The sequence below is a fragment of the Olea europaea genome, chromosome 13 (assembly GCF_002742605.1).
Source record: "Olea europaea var. sylvestris chromosome 13, O_europaea_v1, whole genome shotgun sequence".
In the NCBI taxonomy this organism is placed as follows: Eukaryota; Viridiplantae; Streptophyta; class Magnoliopsida; order Lamiales; family Oleaceae; genus Olea; species Olea europaea.
Window position 1 is genome coordinate 18,346,306 of NC_036249.1, and position 20,807 is coordinate 18,367,112.

Genomic DNA, 20,807 nt, shown 5'->3' on the forward strand with positions numbered 1-20,807 from the left:
ATTTTAAAGTATCCATATCTGTATATCTAAATTCTTTTTCAGCATCTTTGTTCTTGTCTTCCTCACTATTTTCATCTAATGCATTAACTTTATCTTTACTTTTATGGTCTTTTATCTAAATTCTTTTTCAGCATCTTTGCTTTTGTCTTCCTCACTGTTTTCATCTAATGCATTAACTTCATCTTTACTTTTATGGTCCTTTATTTTAAAGTATCCACATTCTCCTTCATTATGTTATGTCTGTTTTATTTGATAATTATAGTTTTCAAATCTAATATTTAGAGTTTCATTACATTTTTGTACATGATATTATCTTTTGGTATTAATGTCGGTCTTTCTAAAAAGTTTCATAGATTACAATCTAATCATGCATTTGTTTTTTGAAGAGAATTTTTTGCTATGATAGTTTTTATGCCTTTTTGTCCTAATAAAGTAAGTATTTGATTATTTTCTAGCTTATAATTGATAGTACCATTTTCACTAAGTCTTTCTATAAATCTTGTGCAAATTATCTTCATCCATTTTCATTTGATATCCTTTACTTTTTATTCCTATTTTAATGTCTTTATGAAACTTTTTATTTTAACTAAATAATCTAGTATAAATTATATTATTCCACATCTATTATTCATATCTAATTCTATACTTTTATAATAGTCCTTGTTTTATGTTCGTGAATTCACTATCATATAAACATACTAATACTTTGACTTTCAAATTTTCTCTATGAAGTCCTTTTAGAAAAGGTTTTAAATTTCTGTAGAGAAATGATACAATTTAATTTTTTTATATCCGAAAGAGTTAGACAGACTATAACCATGCAAATCATTGCTTCTCGACCAGTCTTCATCTTCATCAATACAATTTTGTGATAGTTGTGAAATTATGACCATTGTTGTTAGGGATTTGAATCATAGAAAGCATTCATTAGAAGAAAGATTAACAATCGTCTCTTCATCTCTATAGATCATTAGTAAATATCAAAATGTGATTCTTCAATTACAAGATAGTATAAGAAGACTTAATTCTAGAGATACTCTTGAAAGACCCTCTCTTAAGATATTACTTCTACAAGTGGAAATCATTCTAATAAAATAAAATAAAAAATAAAAAACTTATTGAATTAACTGACTCCATAGTTGTATGGCAAGAAAAGGCTTTATATGAATTAGAATAGAAAATTGACGATTGTGCCAGTATTGTTCGAAATTCTATAAAAAAATCAGTCGTACAGGAGATAATTGATTATTCTCAAAGTCTAAGTTACTATCACAACGAGATCAATATTTTCTCAACGATGGGCCCAAATATGAATTATCTAATAAAAATTTTGCATTTCTTAAACACGATTATCATACAATTTCCTTTGACTATGCAAATTTTAAAGAAGAAGACCTATTTCATCCAGCCTTATGGTTTGGCATGATAAACAATATATATGTTCTAAACAGATCTTTCAAATTCTTCCCATCAGCCAAAAAAACACCCTTTGATGATCCAATTCATCTCTAGACCATCTCTTGTAAATGATGGTATAGTAATTCCAACTTATTATTTTATTCTAATATATGAAGGAGTCAAAAGATTTAGACTTTCTTTGAAGACAAATATTAAAATAAGAATTAGACAGATTGATTACAAGAGACAGATCTCAGAAACCGTGACGATAATAGAAGTTTAAAATAATGATTCTAACTTGTAACATAGTGAAACAATTAATTTATTTTTTGTCAAGAACATTTTGCTATAAAAGTTAAGAAAATAAAATTTTCACTACCAAATATTCAACAAAAAAGAGTTATATCTGATAGGTTTTCAAGAAACAAATGGCGAAACTAATGAAATTGAAGCTTATGTAGAAGAAGCCTACATAAAGACGATAGAAAAATAGTACAATAATTCAAAAGGAAGAAAAGACGTAAAGGAAAAGACCATTATTAAGCAAGAATATATAAACAATACTTGAAAGACAATTATTAACAAAGAAAGTCAAAAAGGAGCGTGAAAATGAAGTTTTCAAAAGAATCTTTCTTATTTTCATACAACTGCAAAGTAATATTTAATTTTAAATCACATACATATAAAGATGTACAATATTGATTACTCTTAAAAAAAATAGACATGATGTACCAACGTCTATAAATACCAACATCACATACAATGAAACGCACACCAAAAAAACACTAAGCACACCATATAATTTCTGTACTTAAAAATTCTCTCGCAATCTTTGTAAATTCGAAGACATCAAATCAAAGTAAGTTCTTTCATACTTTATTGTCTTATAATTCTCTTTTCCTTTATTTATTTTTGAGCTAGGCCTAAAAAGGAAACATCGAGTTAGCAATTAATTTGTTCAAAAGTAATATTATGTTTTATTCCCTTTTCAAACATATTCTAATACTTTTAGCCTCTTTATTCTGGATTCTATAACTAAAAGATAAACTAATCCTCTTAGTTACTTTGACTATATTGTATCACAATTAAGGGAGTTTGTTTAAGCCTTTTTAAGCATGATAAAAAAAATTTGGCTACAATCTTAAACATTTTTTATAAGGTCAAAAAAAAGTAAGAGGGTTTAAAAAAAATTGAAGAAATTAATAGACTAGATGGTAAAGTACTATAAGCCCCCTTTAAAACTCTTCAATTTAATTTAATTTTTTCTCCCTCTTACTTTCAACCACGCAATCTTCAAAAAAATATTCCCCCATTATAAATTCAAATAATGCAAACAGGGGTTAAGTCCATTACAAACATATTATTTTTAAATTCTGATTTTTTTGTCATTAGATAAATATGCTTCATCTACTTTACTTTGTTGTTCAATAGAAAGTTTTAAAGAATCTATTAGTACTTGTTTATAAAATCGAGAAATTGGTAGATTATTTATTATAGAAAGTCATATATTATCCGCATTAGATAGAAATAGATGTGATTCCTCTTTATGGATCAAGATTTAAATCACTAAACTTTTTATATCTGAGTGTTGGAGTTTCTTTATACAAGAACCTAAAGAGTGTAATAAAAAACAGATACAAATAAAAATTGAAATAAAGGATAAAAATAATAGCAATATAATAAAAAGAAACACACAGAATTTTTCATAGACTCAAACTATTAGAAAAATCTTAAAATTTGGTAGTCGAGCTTTTCCTTAGTTTAAAACGATTAGAGTGTGTTTGATCGGTCTGAAAAATATCACTTAAAAAAGAAAATATTTTCTTTGTTTTGTGGAAAACAAAAATATGCTCCCCCCAGAGAAAATATTTTCCTTAAAAATAAGGAAAATTATGCATATTTTCAAAAGTTGGAAAATATTTTCCTTAAAAACAAGAAAAAAGTTAAGCATATTTTCACTGACAAAAAATAATAATCAAACATCAAAGTAGGAATTTTGGTAAAAAACTGATATTTTTCATGGAAAACAAATGCAATCAGCCACACCCTTAGTTTATGAAGAGAATAGATTACTTAAATTTAGAGCTTCTAGGAAATTTTAAAAGAGAAGATAGTTTAGATATAGCTTATTTACTTTGTAACTTTGATAAAAAATTTCAACATCTTTTACATTCTGAAAATAAAACTACTAAATAGCATTGTAGATTTACTTGTAAATTTAGAAGAAAACTTAAAAATAAACAATTCAAATAAAAAGGTAGAAACTTTATTAAAAAATATAAATAAAACATAAAAACTTTAGAAAATAATTTTGAATAGATCAAAAACCAAAATACTAAAATATTTAAAAGAAAGTTTTATAGTACAAAAGAAACAGATACTGGTCCTGGCTTAGAAAAATTAGAAGGTAGAATTAAATCATTACAAAAAGAAAAGTTAATAGATACTAGACAAGACATAGATAATTTAATAAATAAGCTAGAAAAATTAGATTTAGGAGTAGTCAAAAAGTCTAGTAGATTTAAAAAGACTAAGTGAATTTATACGTAATGAACAAAGAAAAACAAATTATTGTTAGTAGCTGTAGACTAGTAGAAAATATTTTACTTAGGACACCTTGTTTGAGCTCCATTTTTTTAAAAATTTATTTTTTCAAAATTCATTTTCAACCACACATTTTTCAATAAAATAATTCTCCACGTAAATAAAAAAATTTCTTACTTTCTAACCACACATTCTCCAAAAATTCACTATTCAAAAATGCACTTTCTCTTCAAAATGGGGCTCAAACAAGGTCTAAGTAGAAAAATGGAATGTGAAACAAGATTAGAGTCCTTGATAAACGTGGAAGAACGTATAGAAACTTTCAGACAAAATAAATTAAAACTAGTAAAAGCTTTAAAAATTACTTAATAAATCAACATTATAGTAAAAAGATATGTTTCTTGTACATATGAAGATCAATTTATATCCTTAGATTTAATAAAAAAGAATCTTATAAAGAAATTGTTAGTAAAAATCTTCAATAATCTCATTTGGAATTAATAATAGTAGGATTAAAAGGACATTGTAGAGAAAATTTGGGAGCCAAAATTTAAATATATTTATATGATAGTAGATTCATAGACATAAAACAAGGACTATTATGACGCATAAAATTAGACATGAATAATAAAAAGTGGAATAGAATGCTTTACACCAGATTATTTAGTTAAAACAAAAAGTTTTTATGAAGACACTAAAATAGGAATAAAAAGCAAATGATATCAAATGAAAAGAGATGAAGACAATTTGTTAATTTGTACAGGATTTATAAAAAGACTTAGCTCCCGCTTGGCCCCATTACAAGAAATTTATGAAAAGAGATCACCCTGAATAAGAACAGCAGAAGAAGTTTAATCGATCAATTTATTCCTCTTGAATCTTCAATTTTTTTGCGTTAATTGCCTTAAATCCTCTTGCTGAACATGTTCTTTGCAAGACATTATGGTGTGGTCTGTTCTTTGCCTTGAAATAGGTTAAATAACGGTTAGGAGTTGTTATCATAATGAGTTAGACTAAAAAACTGAAATTGGTCCATCTGCAGAATTTAGACCCAATGGTTTGCACGTGCAAGAGTGAGATACTTTGATTTCTAGTTTTGCAATTTGAGCCCCTTGCATGCACGAGGCTGGGTCTGCAAATTAGTCCCTTAACCTTCTCAAGTGATGATTAGATCATTTTTCATTTCTTTTCAATCCTTTATCTTCCATTTGTATTAAATTGACTCATCTCATTCGTCATTCATCAATATTTGGTTCGAATCAACTTTTGAATGTTTGTTTTTAGTCTACGAACTTTGGATTTCATCATTTTTTACCTATTTTCCTTCATTTCTTTCAATTTTACCTTTTAACATCGAGTTTTACCTAACAAATAAAATTTACACAAAATTAAGCTATAACTTAACAAAATCAATACTAAGGCCCTGTTTGGGAGCGATTTTAAAATTTGATTTTTTGACCGTTGGGGGAAAAGTGGGAGCCACTTGTGAGAGAAAAAGTCAAACTTTACAGTTGGAATAGTGAAATAACGGTCAAAAAATTAATTTTTTGGAGTGAAAAATCACTCTCAAACACCCTCTAAAAACTTCAGTTAATGGTCTAAATGACTGTATAAAGTACATTTATTACACATTCCAAAACTTGAACATTTATTTGTCCTTAAATAAAAATATAGCATAACTTAAATAATTTTGATTAGATTAACATGTTGGTGGTGTCAAGATTTTAATTATTTCGTTAACCTGTGAATAGCTTCAAAATCACAATGCTAGAATCAACCTCTATTATTCAATTCAAACTTGATGTGTGAGTAAACATTCATGTAGAATATCATAAATTCATAACTTGATTCAATTCCCGACCTTCAATGATCAAATATCTCGTTTATTTTCCCGTGCGATACACATCTTCCAAACTTATTATTTAAGTATTTTTCCATGGTGTGATCTAAAGCCAAATTTATATAATAGTCATCACCTTCTTTAGTTTAAATGAATTTCACTAATTAGAAGTCAACATCTCAACAAATTAGAATTCTACTATATTTTGACTGCTTCAAGTTTTAAGACTCAACTAAGCTAATAATCTCCTATCAAAAGTCTAAATCTCTCAAATAAGTATTTGGAGCTTAATCATGAATGCAATGTGTTTTCTATTTTATGCACATACTTTTTCACAATTGTTGTGTGTATTCTATTTCATACACTAGCTTTATCCCATTTTGAGTTTTATTTTTGAAATTTTCAATAGTTGTCCTCGTTGGAATCTTTTACAGGGTAACTTTCCCTCATGAATTATGTTAGCCTTTTTCTCTTGGGAAAATTGCAGCCAAGGTACCAAACCTTTCGTTTATTAGCAGACTTTGTCCAAACCTTTCGTTTGTGCCACCGTGAGTACCAAATCTTTAAAAAATGTGCAACTGAGGTCCAAATGGATGGTTTCTGTTAGTTTGACCGTTAGTTGACCCAATAAATTGATTTTGACCAATTTTAGAAGGGGTAAAATTGTAATTTTGAAATAAAATTAAAAAAAAAAAAAGAAAAAAAACCAATCACTGTTCTTCTTCTCTTTCACACCCCACCCCAAAACCCATCCACCGCTAACAGTCACCACCAATCGTCGGCAACCACCACCCAAAGCCATTCACAGAAAATAATCTACCCAAAACCAAGAAAATTGCAGCAATGGGTGGCTACAGGTGAACCACCACTGCCTCCCACCGACGCTATTCCATAGCTAGGACTCTTCAACTGAATTATTTGGACCTTTCTTGAATTGCCTTTCTGCCTGCGACTGGTTGCTATTCACAGAAATAATCTACACAAGACCAAGAAAATTGCAGCAGTGGGTGGCTACAGGTGAACCACCACTGCCTCCCACCGACACTATTCCATAGCTAGGACTCTTCAACCGAGTCATGTGGACCTTTCTTGAATTGCCTTTCCACCTGCGACTGCATTCACCTATTGGAAATCATATCTGCTTTCCACAGTGACATTTTGTCGCCTTTCCTTTCTAGGATGCTCTCTTCCATCATTCGTCGCCTCCGCAACCCCGACTTTGCCTTCTGCTTCGCCTGTGTCGACGCGATAACCTCCACCACCACACACATCACAAAATCCCCGCCATTCTCAAGCCCTTTGTAGATAATATTTTGAATGAGTAAGACAATAGCTCGCAGATTGATGCTTTGCTCTGCCTAGCTATCGCAACGGAGGAGGTGCAGGAACCAACACGATGGAGCTAAAAACGCTGTCGCAAAGGCTGTCGAAAGTATTGTGAACATTGGTGCTTGTTCTTTGATGTAATAAGTGAGAGTTGTGAAGGAGAAAATGAATTGGGATGTAGAGATTTGGAGAGATATTTCAGCAGGAGGTGGGGTGTGGAAGTGGGTGTAGGAAGGAGAAGATGAACATTAAATGACCTTTGATTTTTTGTTTTACTTTTTGTTTTAAATTTTAATTCAAAATTACGATTTTACCCCTTCTAAAATTGGTCAAAATCAATTTATTGGGTCAACTAATGGTCAAACTAATAGAAACCATCCATTTGGACCTCAGTTGCACATTTTTTAAATGTTTGGTACTCACGGTAGCACAAACGAAAGGTTTGGACAAAGTTTGCTAATAAACGAAAGGTTTGGTACCTTGGCTGCAATTTTCCCTTTTCTCTTTTATGCAAAGATTAGTGCTATACTCCTCACTAAATATTCATTCTTAGAAGCTGACATCTAACTTGAGATTTTTAACAAAGTTTAATGTATTGGCCTCGTACAATCCACGCAAAAGTTTGCACTTATGGAATCTTTATTTATCTCAATAGCTTCCTATAACAATTTAATTATTCCTAAACTATACTAGAATTGGTTCAATGACTTATAATGTATTAATTGTTTGGCTTTAGTATTTAAGTTCCGCTACTTTCAACCTATTCAATCATATGAATCAATTAACTCCTTCATATTACAAAACATAAGTGTCATGTGTAATAAGTACCAACTTTCACACGAATAAGCATAATTAGCCTAACTTGTAACTTTTTCAGAATTCATAGCATAATATATGGTTTCGAATATATGCATCATAGTCAGCAAAGCTATCTAATTCACGTAAGTGCACAAAAAACAAAAATTTGAAAAGAACTTATTTTTTTATTTTTTATCACACAAACAAGCATGAAAAAACAGTAAAAACAGTAAAAACAAGCATGTTTGATATTCGAAAGGGAACTAAGGATTTCCCTTAATATTAGTCCGAAGATGATAGCTGAAATGACATGATTATCTTTAAGCCTCAAGGGTCGGAAGAGGAAGACGGAGTAGGTGGAGTGCGAGCTAAAAGCTTTCTCATCATATCATATATCTCGTCAACACGAATTTACCTAAGTGATTGTCCAGATCAATAGAGTTTTATGTGGAATATGTAAAGTTCCAATTTTGGTGTCGGGGTGAGGAAAGGAAAAAAGAAACATTTCATAATTTCTTTTTTGGTTTTTGTATTTAATTACTTTATGTGGAAAATGTAAAGTTACCATTTTCTCTTTTTAAAATTATTCAATATTGTGGTCAAGGTAAATTCTCTGGCCAACTAATGATCAAATGATCCATCCATTAGTCCTTGTATTGCATCGAAATGAAACGTTTGTGATCATGGGTAACACATATAAAATGTTTGAGTAAAGTCTGCAAAAAAAATGAAAACCTTTGCGGGTCACAACTGTAATTCTCCCTCTTTAGAATATAAGTTGTGATTTAGGTGGAATCTATCTACCTATTCGAATCATGATCTTGGTTCAGAGTTCCCCTATCTTTATTCTTATATATTTCGGTCCCTATATTTCTTCTTGCATAGTTAAATCCCTTGATTTCTACATTTATCTATTTTGTTCTTAAAAAAATATAGGGTGAAGAAACCCTAATTTCTTCATGGGTAAGGGTAGGTAAACCTTAAATACTAAGAATCTTGTGGTTGAATACTCAACTTGACTAAATGTATTGAAATTAAATCATTTAAATAATTAAATTAAGCAAGTAAAAGTAGCATGTTATCACAATCCACAACCTTTATCTCCAAACTCATGCCATTGTTGCCGTACACACTTTCATACTCAGACAGATCCATACCTTCACATACATCCAACTACTACTAAAATATAACATAACACCACACAAAACTATATCTTCCTCTTCGTTGTTTGCCAACTATATCCATGAGCAATGTTTGGAGTTGTTGACTTTTTAAGGGATGATGACGACTAAATTTTCTAGTGTAATATCTAGTGGTGATGGATGGGAATCAACAACAATGACGGCGTTGGGTAAGATGGAGGGGTGCTAGGGTTTTATGGTGCTTGAGTAGTATTTGGAATGGTTGGCCGATGTTAATAACATGGAGAAGTAGTATTTTCGAAAAAAAAAAAATTATATATAAGGTAAAACCAAAATAATTGTAAAAACAAGTATTTTTCTAATTTTCAAATTTAAATGACCAATAACATAGGAATTTACACGGGCCGTGCTAAACTAAAATGTTGTTTGGGCCAAGTCCCAACTGATACTAGCCCATTTTAATTTCACCAAAAATTTCCGTGTCCCACTATGCCTTTTTTGAGCCATATAATTTTTATAAAAATGTATTTTTAAATAGTATAATGACGAAAAATGTATAGTTAAAAAATACGAAAAAGCTTTGAATTTGTGTGTAACATTATTTTTATAAAGAATGTGTAATTAAAATAATGTCAAATCGTGTTTAAGAATGTATTTTTTTTTTCAAATGTGGATCAAATAGAGCCTATATAAACACGTAATCCGTAGATTTTTGCTTTCTAAAGGCTTATAAGAAGAGCAGATAAAGGAAAATCGTCGTCGATCTTTAACAATTAACAGCCTCATGGCGAGTTTGCAATTAATGTTTTTTAATTATCGGGTTAATTTGCAAATGTTCATTTGCTGGTTTTTGTTTTTTCCCCTCTCGTATTTGATAGCATTTGTGAGCTAATGCGGTGCCTTTTTGTTCATTAATTTGCTAGCGATTGTTAATTATTTGGATAGTGTGCAGATAATTAAATCTTGTTATACATTTTTCTCACTCAAAAATAATAAATTAATTTTAAAATATATGAAATAAAAATAAAAACTACTGCGTGGACTTAAAAATTATTTTTGATCATGTTCATTTAAATATATTTTTTAAAAATTTTATATACACGATAATCATTAAGAGCTAAAACAATTTTTATTGCTTATTTTTACAATTTTCACTTTTTTTAAAACAAAATTATAATCTTTATTTTTTTGAATTTTAATTTTTGATTTTTTAGAATTATATATATATTTTTAGAATTCGGAATTTTATTTTTTCAAATTTTTATTCTTTAAAATTCATCAATTTTATTTTTAAAATTTTAATTTTCTATAATTTTTAAATTTTGTTTATTAGAATTTTATATACTTTTTTTTAAAAATCTTTTGAGTGTTTTCAGATTTTTTAATGAACACACTTAAAACGCGAAAAATATGTTTTAAGTTTTACTTTATAAATTTATCATTATTTTTGAAAGCATGTTTTTAGAAATAGCAGACCAAACATATTTTCAGTGTTTTGCAAAATTGAAAATGACTTGGTAATAACAAATCAAACGCACATTTTTATTGCGTTTGATTTGTCATTTTAAAGTTATTTTTAATTTTAAGTTTTCTAAAACACTCAAAACATGTTTTGTATGTTATTTCCAAAAGTGAGTTTTTGAAACAACTTTTTGACATTTTCAATATTTAAAAAAAAAACTCAAATCAAGGAAAATGAACTTAAAAATTTCTTAAATTAAAATAATTAGTAAAATCACACTAAATCTATTCAAATTTAAATACCCATTTCTCTCCCTCTTCGTCCCAAGCTCCTCCAAGAATTTTACTGGAAAAATCATCTCTTGGGTGTTATCTCTCAATCTTATAATGATTCTTTTTTTTTTTTTTTTACCAACTTTAAAATTTATATTTTTTGATCAAACTAAATGCATTTTTCAAAATTTTTATTTTTTTTTGAGAAACAGTTTTTAAGTATGGCAAACCAAATGTGTTTTTTGCAATTTTAAAATAGTCATTCAAAACGGAAAACAGAAAATGGATTCAAAATTGAAACAGAAGGGTAAACCAAATGCACCCTTAGTACCTAAATTTTTTTAATTAAATACACCGCAACTTTTAAGTCTTGATTGAAGAATCTCAGGGATTTTAAGGGGGGTGTATTCAATTGTGACTTTTGAAAACTTTGATAAACTTTTTTTTTAAGTTTTTATCTGTAATAAAATTCATGTGAATCTAGTGCAATAGTTTGATTTTCTCACAAATGAGGTAGTGATCCGTACAATCCCCCCTCCTTTCCTTTTCCCTCCCCATAATCCAATTTAATTTTTCAATAGAAAAAAAGGCCAAGAAATAAGAAAGAGAAAGAGAAAAATAGAAATAAATATAATTAATAGAAAAAATAAATTTTAATTATAATTCTACCCCGTTTGGTACTCATTTTTTTCAAAATGCATTTTTCTCTTTCTTCTTTTTAACAACACATTCTTTATTAAAATAATATTATACGTAAATAAAAAACTTTTCCTTATTTTTCAACCATACATTTTCCATCAATTTACTATTCAAAAATACATTTTTATATAAAAATGTCTCCCAAACACCTATGGAAAATAAAAGAGAAATATTGAAAAAGAAAACACGATTAATTAATTTCTTTTTTTCTACTTTTATTAAAAGTCTACCAAAATCTTGTAATTAATGAGAGACAAATTTTAAAATTTTATTTTAGTATTTTCTGTTTAAAAGTTAGGATCCAAAATTCTTTAATAAGTCATTAAAATTTGAGTATAAAAGACTTCTAAAAATTTTAATTGAATATAATGAGTCTTGTTTGATACAAATTTTAAGTTAATTTAAATTAATTTTTTTATCGTTATTTCACAATTCAGTCATTATTTTTGAATTATTCTCTCACAACTAAGATTCACTTTATCTTTAAATGTCAAATAATTAATTATTAAAATTCTTACCAAACAAACACTCAATTCAACTTGAATAAACTTCCATAAATTGTATACCCTGAATTTTTTTAATCCTCAAAAAGTATTTCGAGTCTAATACAATACCCTACCTTTAGGTTTTGCCAATTCGCCGAATCGGAGGAAGAATTTAGGAGAATGGCGAGTAATTTGAACCCTAACTGGGCTCAGCTCCTCGAGGCATGTTCTCTTATCTTCTCCCCTGATACAAATATTGTTATTATATATAGTTATGTAGTTCACTTTCTGATAATTGATTCATTGTATTGATTTGTAGACACTTAAAAGCAATGGCTCCAATAAACATTTTTCGAAGCATTCACAGAGATCAGATGGAGCAACCGAAAAGACTGTTTTGGGTATAGCCCAATACCTTTTTTATGATAATTTTTTCTTTATTTATGTTCTAAGATTTGATTTTATAGGCAAGCGGAAGGAGAGGTCGAATGACAATTCTGAAGCTGTAAAACCCAATCCTTTGGTTCCCATTTCCTCTGATTGCAGGTAAGTCACTTTTTTGATCCGTATGTTTCTTTTTGTTTAGGTTTGGCACTAAAAAAATGCTTTCTTTTGCCTGTTTGTGATTTTAATTCGGATGAATGCAATCCGAATTAGGACTGATTGACCTCAGTTTCTTATTCTGATTTATATATGAACCAATGCTATAATATGAACCTATGCTATAAAAAGCTGAAGATAGAAATGTTAATTAGTTTGTTGTACTCTAGGACATACACGAAATTGAGGAAGAATGTGCTTGGTGAATTCAATGTACTCATGATTTTCCAGTTTCCACACACACACACATTGCTTGTCCAGAAGATTTTTCCCTAATTCAGATTTGTCAAGAAGGGATTTTTTTTTTTTTTTAATATACAAAAGAAAGGGAATGTAATTGACAATAAGCAATGGATCTGGGTTGAAAACCAAGGGTAGCCATGATACTTTTTTAACCTTTTTGAATCTTGGCTGCTTATGACATTTTATGCTTTCTTTGATACTTTATGCTTTTGTACATAGAACTTACTGCGTCATGCTCCATGCTTATCATCTACATGACAGTCTCACAGATGTGGTGGCCATGGATTGTGAAATGGTTGGTGTCAGCTCTCTAGGCAACAAGAGTGCTCTTGGACGAGTCGCACTGGTAGTTCTCATATTCCTCTTCTTTTCAGTCATCCGTAACTGTACTGTAACAATAAAATACCTTGAGTATTGATTTATTTATCGAGTAGAATGCACTGAAAATGTTTCTGCATGACTCTTAAGCATTGACATAGATTCTGTTTCTCTCAGATGCTGGAAGAATTGTAATATATTGTGCCTTGTTTCCAGCTTTGTACTCACGTTACTTGTTTTTCAAAGTTGTTAGTTATTAATGACTTTATGTTGCAGGTAAACAAATGGGGAAATGTTATATATGACGAGTATGTTCGTCCTTTGGATCATGTAGTTGACTTCCGTACAAAAATTAGTGGAATTCGACCTCGTGATTTGAGGAAAGGTATGGGCTACCTTTGATGAAATTGATAAAAATCCCTTTCCAAATTAAAATGATTTGCTCCACTAGCAGCTTGGGTAAGATGATTAGTGTCTAACATTTGGAAAAAGATATTGCAGCAAACAATTTTCATACTGTGCTGATTTGACCCTTTGAAATCCGCTGCAATCATTGTGGCATATGCAGACTCTTCCTCCACTCTCACACCTTTTCTAGTTTACTAGCTTATGCATGCAGATCATGAACCCCAGTTGGTGTTACTGCTTATAGTTTTCCCTTAATCCCCTTTCTAGTTTATGTGAGTAATATGCTTGCCTAGAGTTGTATTTTCTCCATTTTACCATCTCGGTGCATGAACAAGGCATCTCCTAGTACTTTTGTCATCCTGTTCTGTCAGTTTGGGGAGAGACAGACATAACCAAGTTCCTTTTTCTTTTTACATTGTTGGCTCACTGGGAGTTTTTTCAATCACTGCTAGTTGTAGTCTTGTATATTTGAAGCTCCTTTATTTATTTTTTTTGCAGCGGGGTTATTGTAAAGTCACATCAAGCGTACTGAAGTGTTTTACTCTGCTTCCTTTTTTTATTTCATTATATTTCTCGTGCTGAATTCTGATTTTACTTGCAGCAAAGAATTTCAATGTTGTCCAGAAAAAAGTAGCAGAGTTGATAAAGGGTAGGATCCTTGTTGGTCATGCGTTACACAATGATCTTAAGGTGAGCATTTGTACAAATGAAATTTGCATCTCTGACAGTAATCTGATCTTAATCACAATTTGGAGTACCTGGAGTCAATTTTTTTGTGTAGGCACTTCTCTTAAGTCATCTGAAGAAGGACATACGAGATACCTCAGAATATACGCCTTTTCTAAAGTACTACTTGGCTTTCTGACTTGATTATAGTAATTATTTCAGGCTTTCAGCAATTGATCAATAACTATAGCTGTGTTTCGTTGTGGCATGTGGTTGATGATTTAGGGAAGGGCGAAGTCGCTCACTAAAGAATCTCGCATCCCAATTTCTCGATGTTGAGATTCAAAATGGCGAACACTGCCCAGTAAGTACCTTTTTTTCTATAGACTGGCTCTTTACATGTCAACCAATGCGTATATTTCTCTGTTCTACTTATTTTAAACACGTTCAGCGGTGGTTGTATCATGTATGAGATAATGGGACGAGACATTTGGTTGAATAGATTTACATATCTCACATTTAATTAAATTGGTTCGAAGTAGTTTGATTTTCCAACCAGTCTGGATGCATCTTTCTCAACAGTTTCAAAAAAACATTTGGAACTGTTAAGTAATTCTCATGGCCATGATCAATGGAGTGTGGATGAAGAGTTTATCAAGCTCAACACTGTTATGAAACATATGAGTTCATACACAAAAAATAATGTGTTTCATTTGGAGACGGCAACTCATTGCAATAGTGCAATATCCTTGACCCGTAAAAAGGCAAATGTATTTCTGTGTGATCCCAAGGGTGTGGGTCTGACATATGATACTATTGCTCATTTTCTTTGGAAGTTTTATCATATGATACACTTAAAATGTGTTTGATTGGCATGGAAAATATTACGTAGAAAAGAAAATATTTTCCTTCTTTTGTGGAAAATAAAATCTACCTCCATCCAAGGAAAATGTTTTCCTTAAAAATAAGGAAAATTAGGTATATTTTCAAAAGTTAGAAAATGTTTTTCTAAAAAAAAATTAGCAATCGAACATCTCAAGTAGGATTTTGGGTGGAAAATTGATATTTTCCGTGGAAAATTGATATTTTTCATGGAAAATAAATGTAATCAAACACGCCCTTATTGACTTACACATGGATTTATACTGTTTATCCAATTGTTTCATTTTATAACTTAGGAAATTTTCTAATTATCTCTGTTCTCATGTAAATACTTTCACCTTCGCCTGTTTTTGTATCTTGTGGATATTCATCTTGAATGCTAGTAATTCTACTCATTGAAGCATCAGTATGGTGGCTTACTCCCTTTGTTTCCATGTCATATTCAGGTACAAGATGCTAGAGCCGCAATGCTACTTTATCAGAAAAACAGAAAACAATGGGACCGGAGTATCAAGGATTTCATCAGGCTGAAGGAAAAACAGAAAAAACGAAAACAGAAAAAGAAGTTGAAGCACGGAGAATCATAAAATGTTGTAGCTTCTTCTGTCGTGCAACTATATTTACACCAGAACTGGTTAAATGTATCTAAAGCCTGATCGGAAATGTGAAAACTCATAAAACCAGTGAAGAAAGGAAGCTGCATCGATGGGGAAGTCATTAGAGAAAGAAGAGAACTGAATTGCTCAGCTGAATTCTGCTGTTGAATTCTTTTGCAGGTGTTGTAACTTCAGTAAAAGTGATATGCATAATTTTTATAACGTTATTGTGTGTCACGATGTGTCTGCATTGGTGCTTTCGTGTGCCAGATGTGCCTGCGTTGGTGCCTCCTATTTAAAGTTTTTGATTAATTTTTGATACTTGTGTTTGCGTAGTTGAAAATCGTAATACAATAGCGAATAATTTTTTTTGTAAATAATGTCACTTGGCTCTAAAATTTAACAATCATTTGGTGCACAGCAAGTTTGGCAATTTTGTCAATTGATAGTTAAAAAAAAATAATAATAATAAAATACAGTTCTTCCGTCCAAAGAATTTTTTTTGATGAAGTAAATGTAAGACAAGATGTATATTCCAAAGTGCACAAATGATATTTTCCAAATATGGCTTTTAATGATATAGTGAAAAATAGATTGGGGGTCTTTATGCAAAATGTAGAATGTAGATATTTAATAAACAAGTCTTTAGCTTTTAGTTATATAACGAGTGAGTCCCCAATAAGTTGAGATAAATTTCTCTAGGCATTTCAAATCCTTTTGTCTCCAACCTTTAGTTTGTGTCATCACATTTTCTCAACCTTTTGATGATTGGTGACTTTGAGGGGTAACTCGGTGGTCAGGTTTTAGTGTGTTCCCGAATGGTTACCAGTTCGAGTTCTCTCAAGGTGATTGAGGTGAGTACTCGACTGTAAATTTTAGGGCTTTGTAGAATTAGTCAATGTGTGCATAATCTCGCCCGAACACTTTCGGTCATAAATTTAAAAAAAAAAAAAAAAAACTTTTTGATGATGTATGTAAGGTGTCCCAGCTCGACAAAGATGAGTGTGAATTCATATTGAATTGTTAAATTTTATGACTTTCCGTTTTATCTAACTAAAATTCTATGCCTACAGATGGAATATGTCTGGTTTTGCATATAGGTGAGTGAGGCTATCGCCTCAGGCCCATCATTAGAGAGGCCTCAGATTTTAGCCTATTTCATTTTTTTATTTGGTAAATTAGGTTCATTAGGATTTTTTTATTAAAAAATTGATAAATTAGGCCCATTCCATTCCATTTATAAATAAGGCCTAGTAATATTTTTTTTATTATGGAAATTTCATTTCTAAATTAGGTCCATTTCAACTGTAACAGAAGCGGACAAGTGGCGTAAGATTTCCCAAACTCATGTTGCAATGATTTCTCAATTCTATTCAACTTGTTCATCACATAGGTAGCATTCAATTTATTTGTTTAAAATAAGTGACGTATTACTTGACTAGGCAAAAATTAACAAAAATCCTTGAACAAAGAGTAAAGTGAAGTCCTTAACAATATATGAACTTCAAAATTTTGAGTTCTTGCTTAGCAAGGTAATTTGCTTCAGGTTGTTATATGTAATCAATATTATGAGTAAATTTCTTCAAATAAAAAAAACATGGATATTAACGGTGCTATCGACTTCTTACAATGAATTTTTTTATTTCTCAAAAAGTATAGAGAAATTGAATTTACTATTGTCATTGATAAATTGACAAAAAAAGGCAAGTAAAATGGGTATTGAAGATGTATTCTGAAAACAATGTATAATTTGAATAAAGAAGTAATTTGACAAAAATAGTAGTGATGAGATAAATCAATCGGTTGAAGAATCTTTTAGTGTTGAATACTTCTTTTTTATAATTAATTATGCTCTATCTTCTCTAAAATTTGATTTGGACAATTTATACAATATGAAGAAATATTTCAATTTTTCTTAAATTTGGAAAGGTTAAAGCGTGCAATTTTTTCAATATGTTATGAATCTTGAGAAGTAGCTAAAATACAATTGATGTTCAAACATTAATGGAGATGGTTTATTATTCAGAGTTACATGTCATGAGGTAGTGAGAGCAATCAAAGTGCTACAATATTTGAAAATATCTTAATTATTTATATTACTTACAAAATTTTGTTAATCATTCCTTATCTTATCTCTCATTAACTATATAACAAGAAAGATTGAATTGATTGACTATATTATTAATTGAGAAAGAAATAATCGAACAGATAGATTATTCAATTTTTAATAATATTTTTGCCTCTAAAATCGCAAGACAAATAGTATTTAACTGATCGTTTGAAACATTGTTCGCTTTGTTATTTGATTATACTATAAATTTTTTGTATAATACATTTTATTTGATGTTTTATTGTTAAATTTTAAGTTTACAAGTTAATTATTGACTCCATAATACAATTTTTCGCTTTGTTATTTGATTATACTATAAATTTTTTGTATAATACATTTTATTTGATGTTTTATTGTTAAATTTTAAGTTTACAAGTTAATTATTGACTCCATAATACGATTTTGGATGAATACTAAAATTTTGGAGTCCAATTTATGATGCTTGCCTCAGAGCCCAAAAATTACAAAATCGGCACTGAGATACAGCGAATGGATAGATGAGTGTGAACTTGTCAATTACTATGAAGAAGATGGCAAATAGATAGGGGACTCGGAGAAGTTTCATCCTGGGTAAGTCATTTGATGGCTAATGCGCATTATCGTAACTTTCAAAGACATTGTGTGTATATGCAAAACTATTTACTATTATGTCATTATCTTTGAAGTGATGTTTTAAACGAGAGTAAAAGATATGCATCCGATAACTTCAATTTTCAATATCTTGGGTTAATGGATTCTCCTCAATTAATAAAGGATAAATATATATGTACTGAGGGGGAGTTACCGAATGTTGTCTCCCATCTCACAATGTATGATGGGCTCCGCGTGAATTTAAAAATGATGGCCCAGGATCCCTACCCCTGTTGTGAGCGATAGGTAAAAATTTCAATAAAAAGATTTGATACGTGTAACATTGTCTATTAATAAAATTGCTTTCTTTAGCACCATAGTCAAGTGTGTAATATAGGTTTATTGACACATGGTGCTTGTTCGGTGCATGTTGTTGGACAAGATCGAATAAGATAGAAAAATTAGATTTAAGAAAAGTCGAAGAGTTTAGTAGAATAAAAAGACTAAGTGGATTTGTACGTAATGGACAAAGGAAAGCAAATTGTAGCTAATGGTAGTATACGCATAGAAAATCCTTTACTAAGGACATTAAGAGCATGTTTGGTAGAAATTTTAATCCAGTTAACATCAAAATTTTTACTGTTATTTCACTATTTTATCCGTCATTTTTGAATTCTTTTCTCACAAGTAAGACTCACTTTATCTCTAACGGTCAAAAAATCAATTAACAAAATCCCTACTAAGACTCACTTTATCTCTAACGGTCAAAAAATCAATTAACAAAATCCCTACTAAACAAGCACTAAGTAGAAAAATGGAATCTGAAACAAGATTAGAGTTTTAAAATTTTAAAAAGTATTATATTCATCGACATTACATTCCAACATTACTCTTATTAAATTCTTTCACTTAAAACTATATATCCACTAAGATTAACCAAAAAATATTATAAAAATTCAATTTCATGAGTTTAGTTAACAAAAAACAAAATCAATTTCATTTAAATTAACTTACGGTTAAAAAGATTTTCTTTGAGTAATTATGGAAGACGCACAAAAAAGAAAAAAGTGAAAAACAAACAAAAACAAGGCACTGTATTGAAGTGTCTAACCATGAACTGGCAAGAAAATTACACTGCCAGATTCCTTTAAGAATATGATCATTCTTACGTTTTCAAATTCTTCATATATTACTATGTTTGTATACAGTTGCTCTAATGTTATCTTTTCTCTCGTTTATTTTGATTTTAGTTGAAGAAGATAGGGTTTTACCATTTTAGTTAAGCACAAAATCTAAAAGAATATAAAAGGTCTAAAAGTAATTTAGTGAAGATGAATATTAGTCAATGAATTTAGAGTGTTAAATTTAATTTAATTTTATTATTGTCTAATTAAGTAAGATTACATAAGATTAGAAATGAAATATAGAAATTTCTTTAAAAGTGAATAGATATATAAAAATGGTAGATGAAAATATCAACTCCCTTAAATATCCCTTCGGTCTATGATACATATACATAAATGGGAGAAAATCCGGATCAAACCCGTATTTTTCTTACTTAATCTTAGGTTCATCCCCTTTTCCGACGCTTTTCGTGTTGTTGCATGTGCCTTACGGTATCCAGATCCAATCCTCTCTGCTTCCTTTACTTCTAAAAAGGCTAAACTAAAGGAAAAGCAGATGGTGAAAGACCTCCAAGACTGGCGGGCAGATTTTTAGTTAGACGAATTCTTCCCATCATAAATATAAATAGGATGTTTGGACCATGTTGGTGGCAGTTTGACACTTTAACTTCGGTTATTATAACCAGGATTCAAAGTCATTATATTTCATTTACTACTAATTATATATTTATCATAACATGAATTATCTAATAAGTAAGCGTTGATGATGTATCATATAAATTCATTGGTAGCTAAATTTATAGTGGGCCTCAACATTTGAATTAAGTTTGAAATTCACCAATGAATTTATATAACATGTCACCGATATGTAACATTATATGGGCATCGCTATTCATAAGATCACTCCCGTTTATCAGAATATTAATTTGTGCATTAAGGGAAAAGAAGGTTATGAGACTTTTCATTTACCATTCTTTTTTAATTTCACTATAGAATCCCAAATATGGTTGACCCCTTCACCATTTGAGTATTTCTACACACAAATTTTATGGTTTGTCATTATGTTGAACAAAAATATACTCTTTATCTCCGAGTTTAAGATATTTTGGAAAAGTAGAAGAGAGTGACTATTTGACAATCTAAATATTGCTTATTCCACGAGTCAAGTTAATATTTCAATAACGGTGTATCTTCTTTAAGTTTCCAGTGGTTTACAAGTGAAGTAATCAACAAAAAGTTATGTCAAGACATTTACAAGTTCAATTTTTAATTTCATATTTTAATCACAATACAATGTGACACGATGACGTGAAATTGACACGAT

The 20,807-nt window shown here is 29.9% G+C and overlaps 1 protein-coding gene across 3 annotated transcripts; it reads left to right on the top strand.

The window, feature by feature from the left end:
* The first annotated feature begins 12,056 nt into the window (after window positions 1–12,056).
* LOC111407774 (RNA exonuclease 4) lies at window positions 12,057–16,000 on the top strand. 3 transcript variants are annotated; one of them, XM_023037439.1, is made up of 9 exons: window positions 12,057–12,188; window positions 12,286–12,367; window positions 12,434–12,512; window positions 13,071–13,155; window positions 13,404–13,512; window positions 14,137–14,225; window positions 14,317–14,381; window positions 14,487–14,565; window positions 15,530–16,000. In XM_023037439.1, the coding sequence occupies exons 1-9, from the start codon at window positions 12,147–12,149 to the stop codon at window positions 15,668–15,670; spliced, it is 771 nt and encodes a 256-aa protein (XP_022893207.1). In that variant the 5' UTR covers window positions 12,057–12,146; the 3' UTR covers window positions 15,671–16,000. The 3 variants fall into 3 exon arrangements, 2 of the variants coding, with proteins under 2 accessions (XP_022893207.1, XP_022893208.1); XM_023037440.1 differs by having other exon boundaries at window positions 14,317–14,363; XR_002705182.1 differs by lacking the exon at window positions 14,317–14,381 and having other exon boundaries at window positions 14,424–14,565; window positions 15,530–15,570.
* Window positions 16,001–20,807: the final 4,807 nt, after the last annotated feature.

Coding starts and splice junctions, on each gene's coding strand:
- LOC111407774 (XM_023037439.1), top strand. CDS start 12,147: ATGGCGAGTAATTTGAACCCTAACTGGGCTCAGCTCCTCGAG. Junction 13,513..14,136: donor ACCTCGTGATTTGAGGAAAG/GTATGGGCTACC, acceptor TTTTACTTGCAG/CAAAGAATTTCAATGTTGTC. Junction 14,382..14,486: donor GAATATACGCCTTTTCTAAA/GTACTACTTGGC, acceptor TTGATGATTTAG/GGAAGGGCGAAGTCGCTCAC.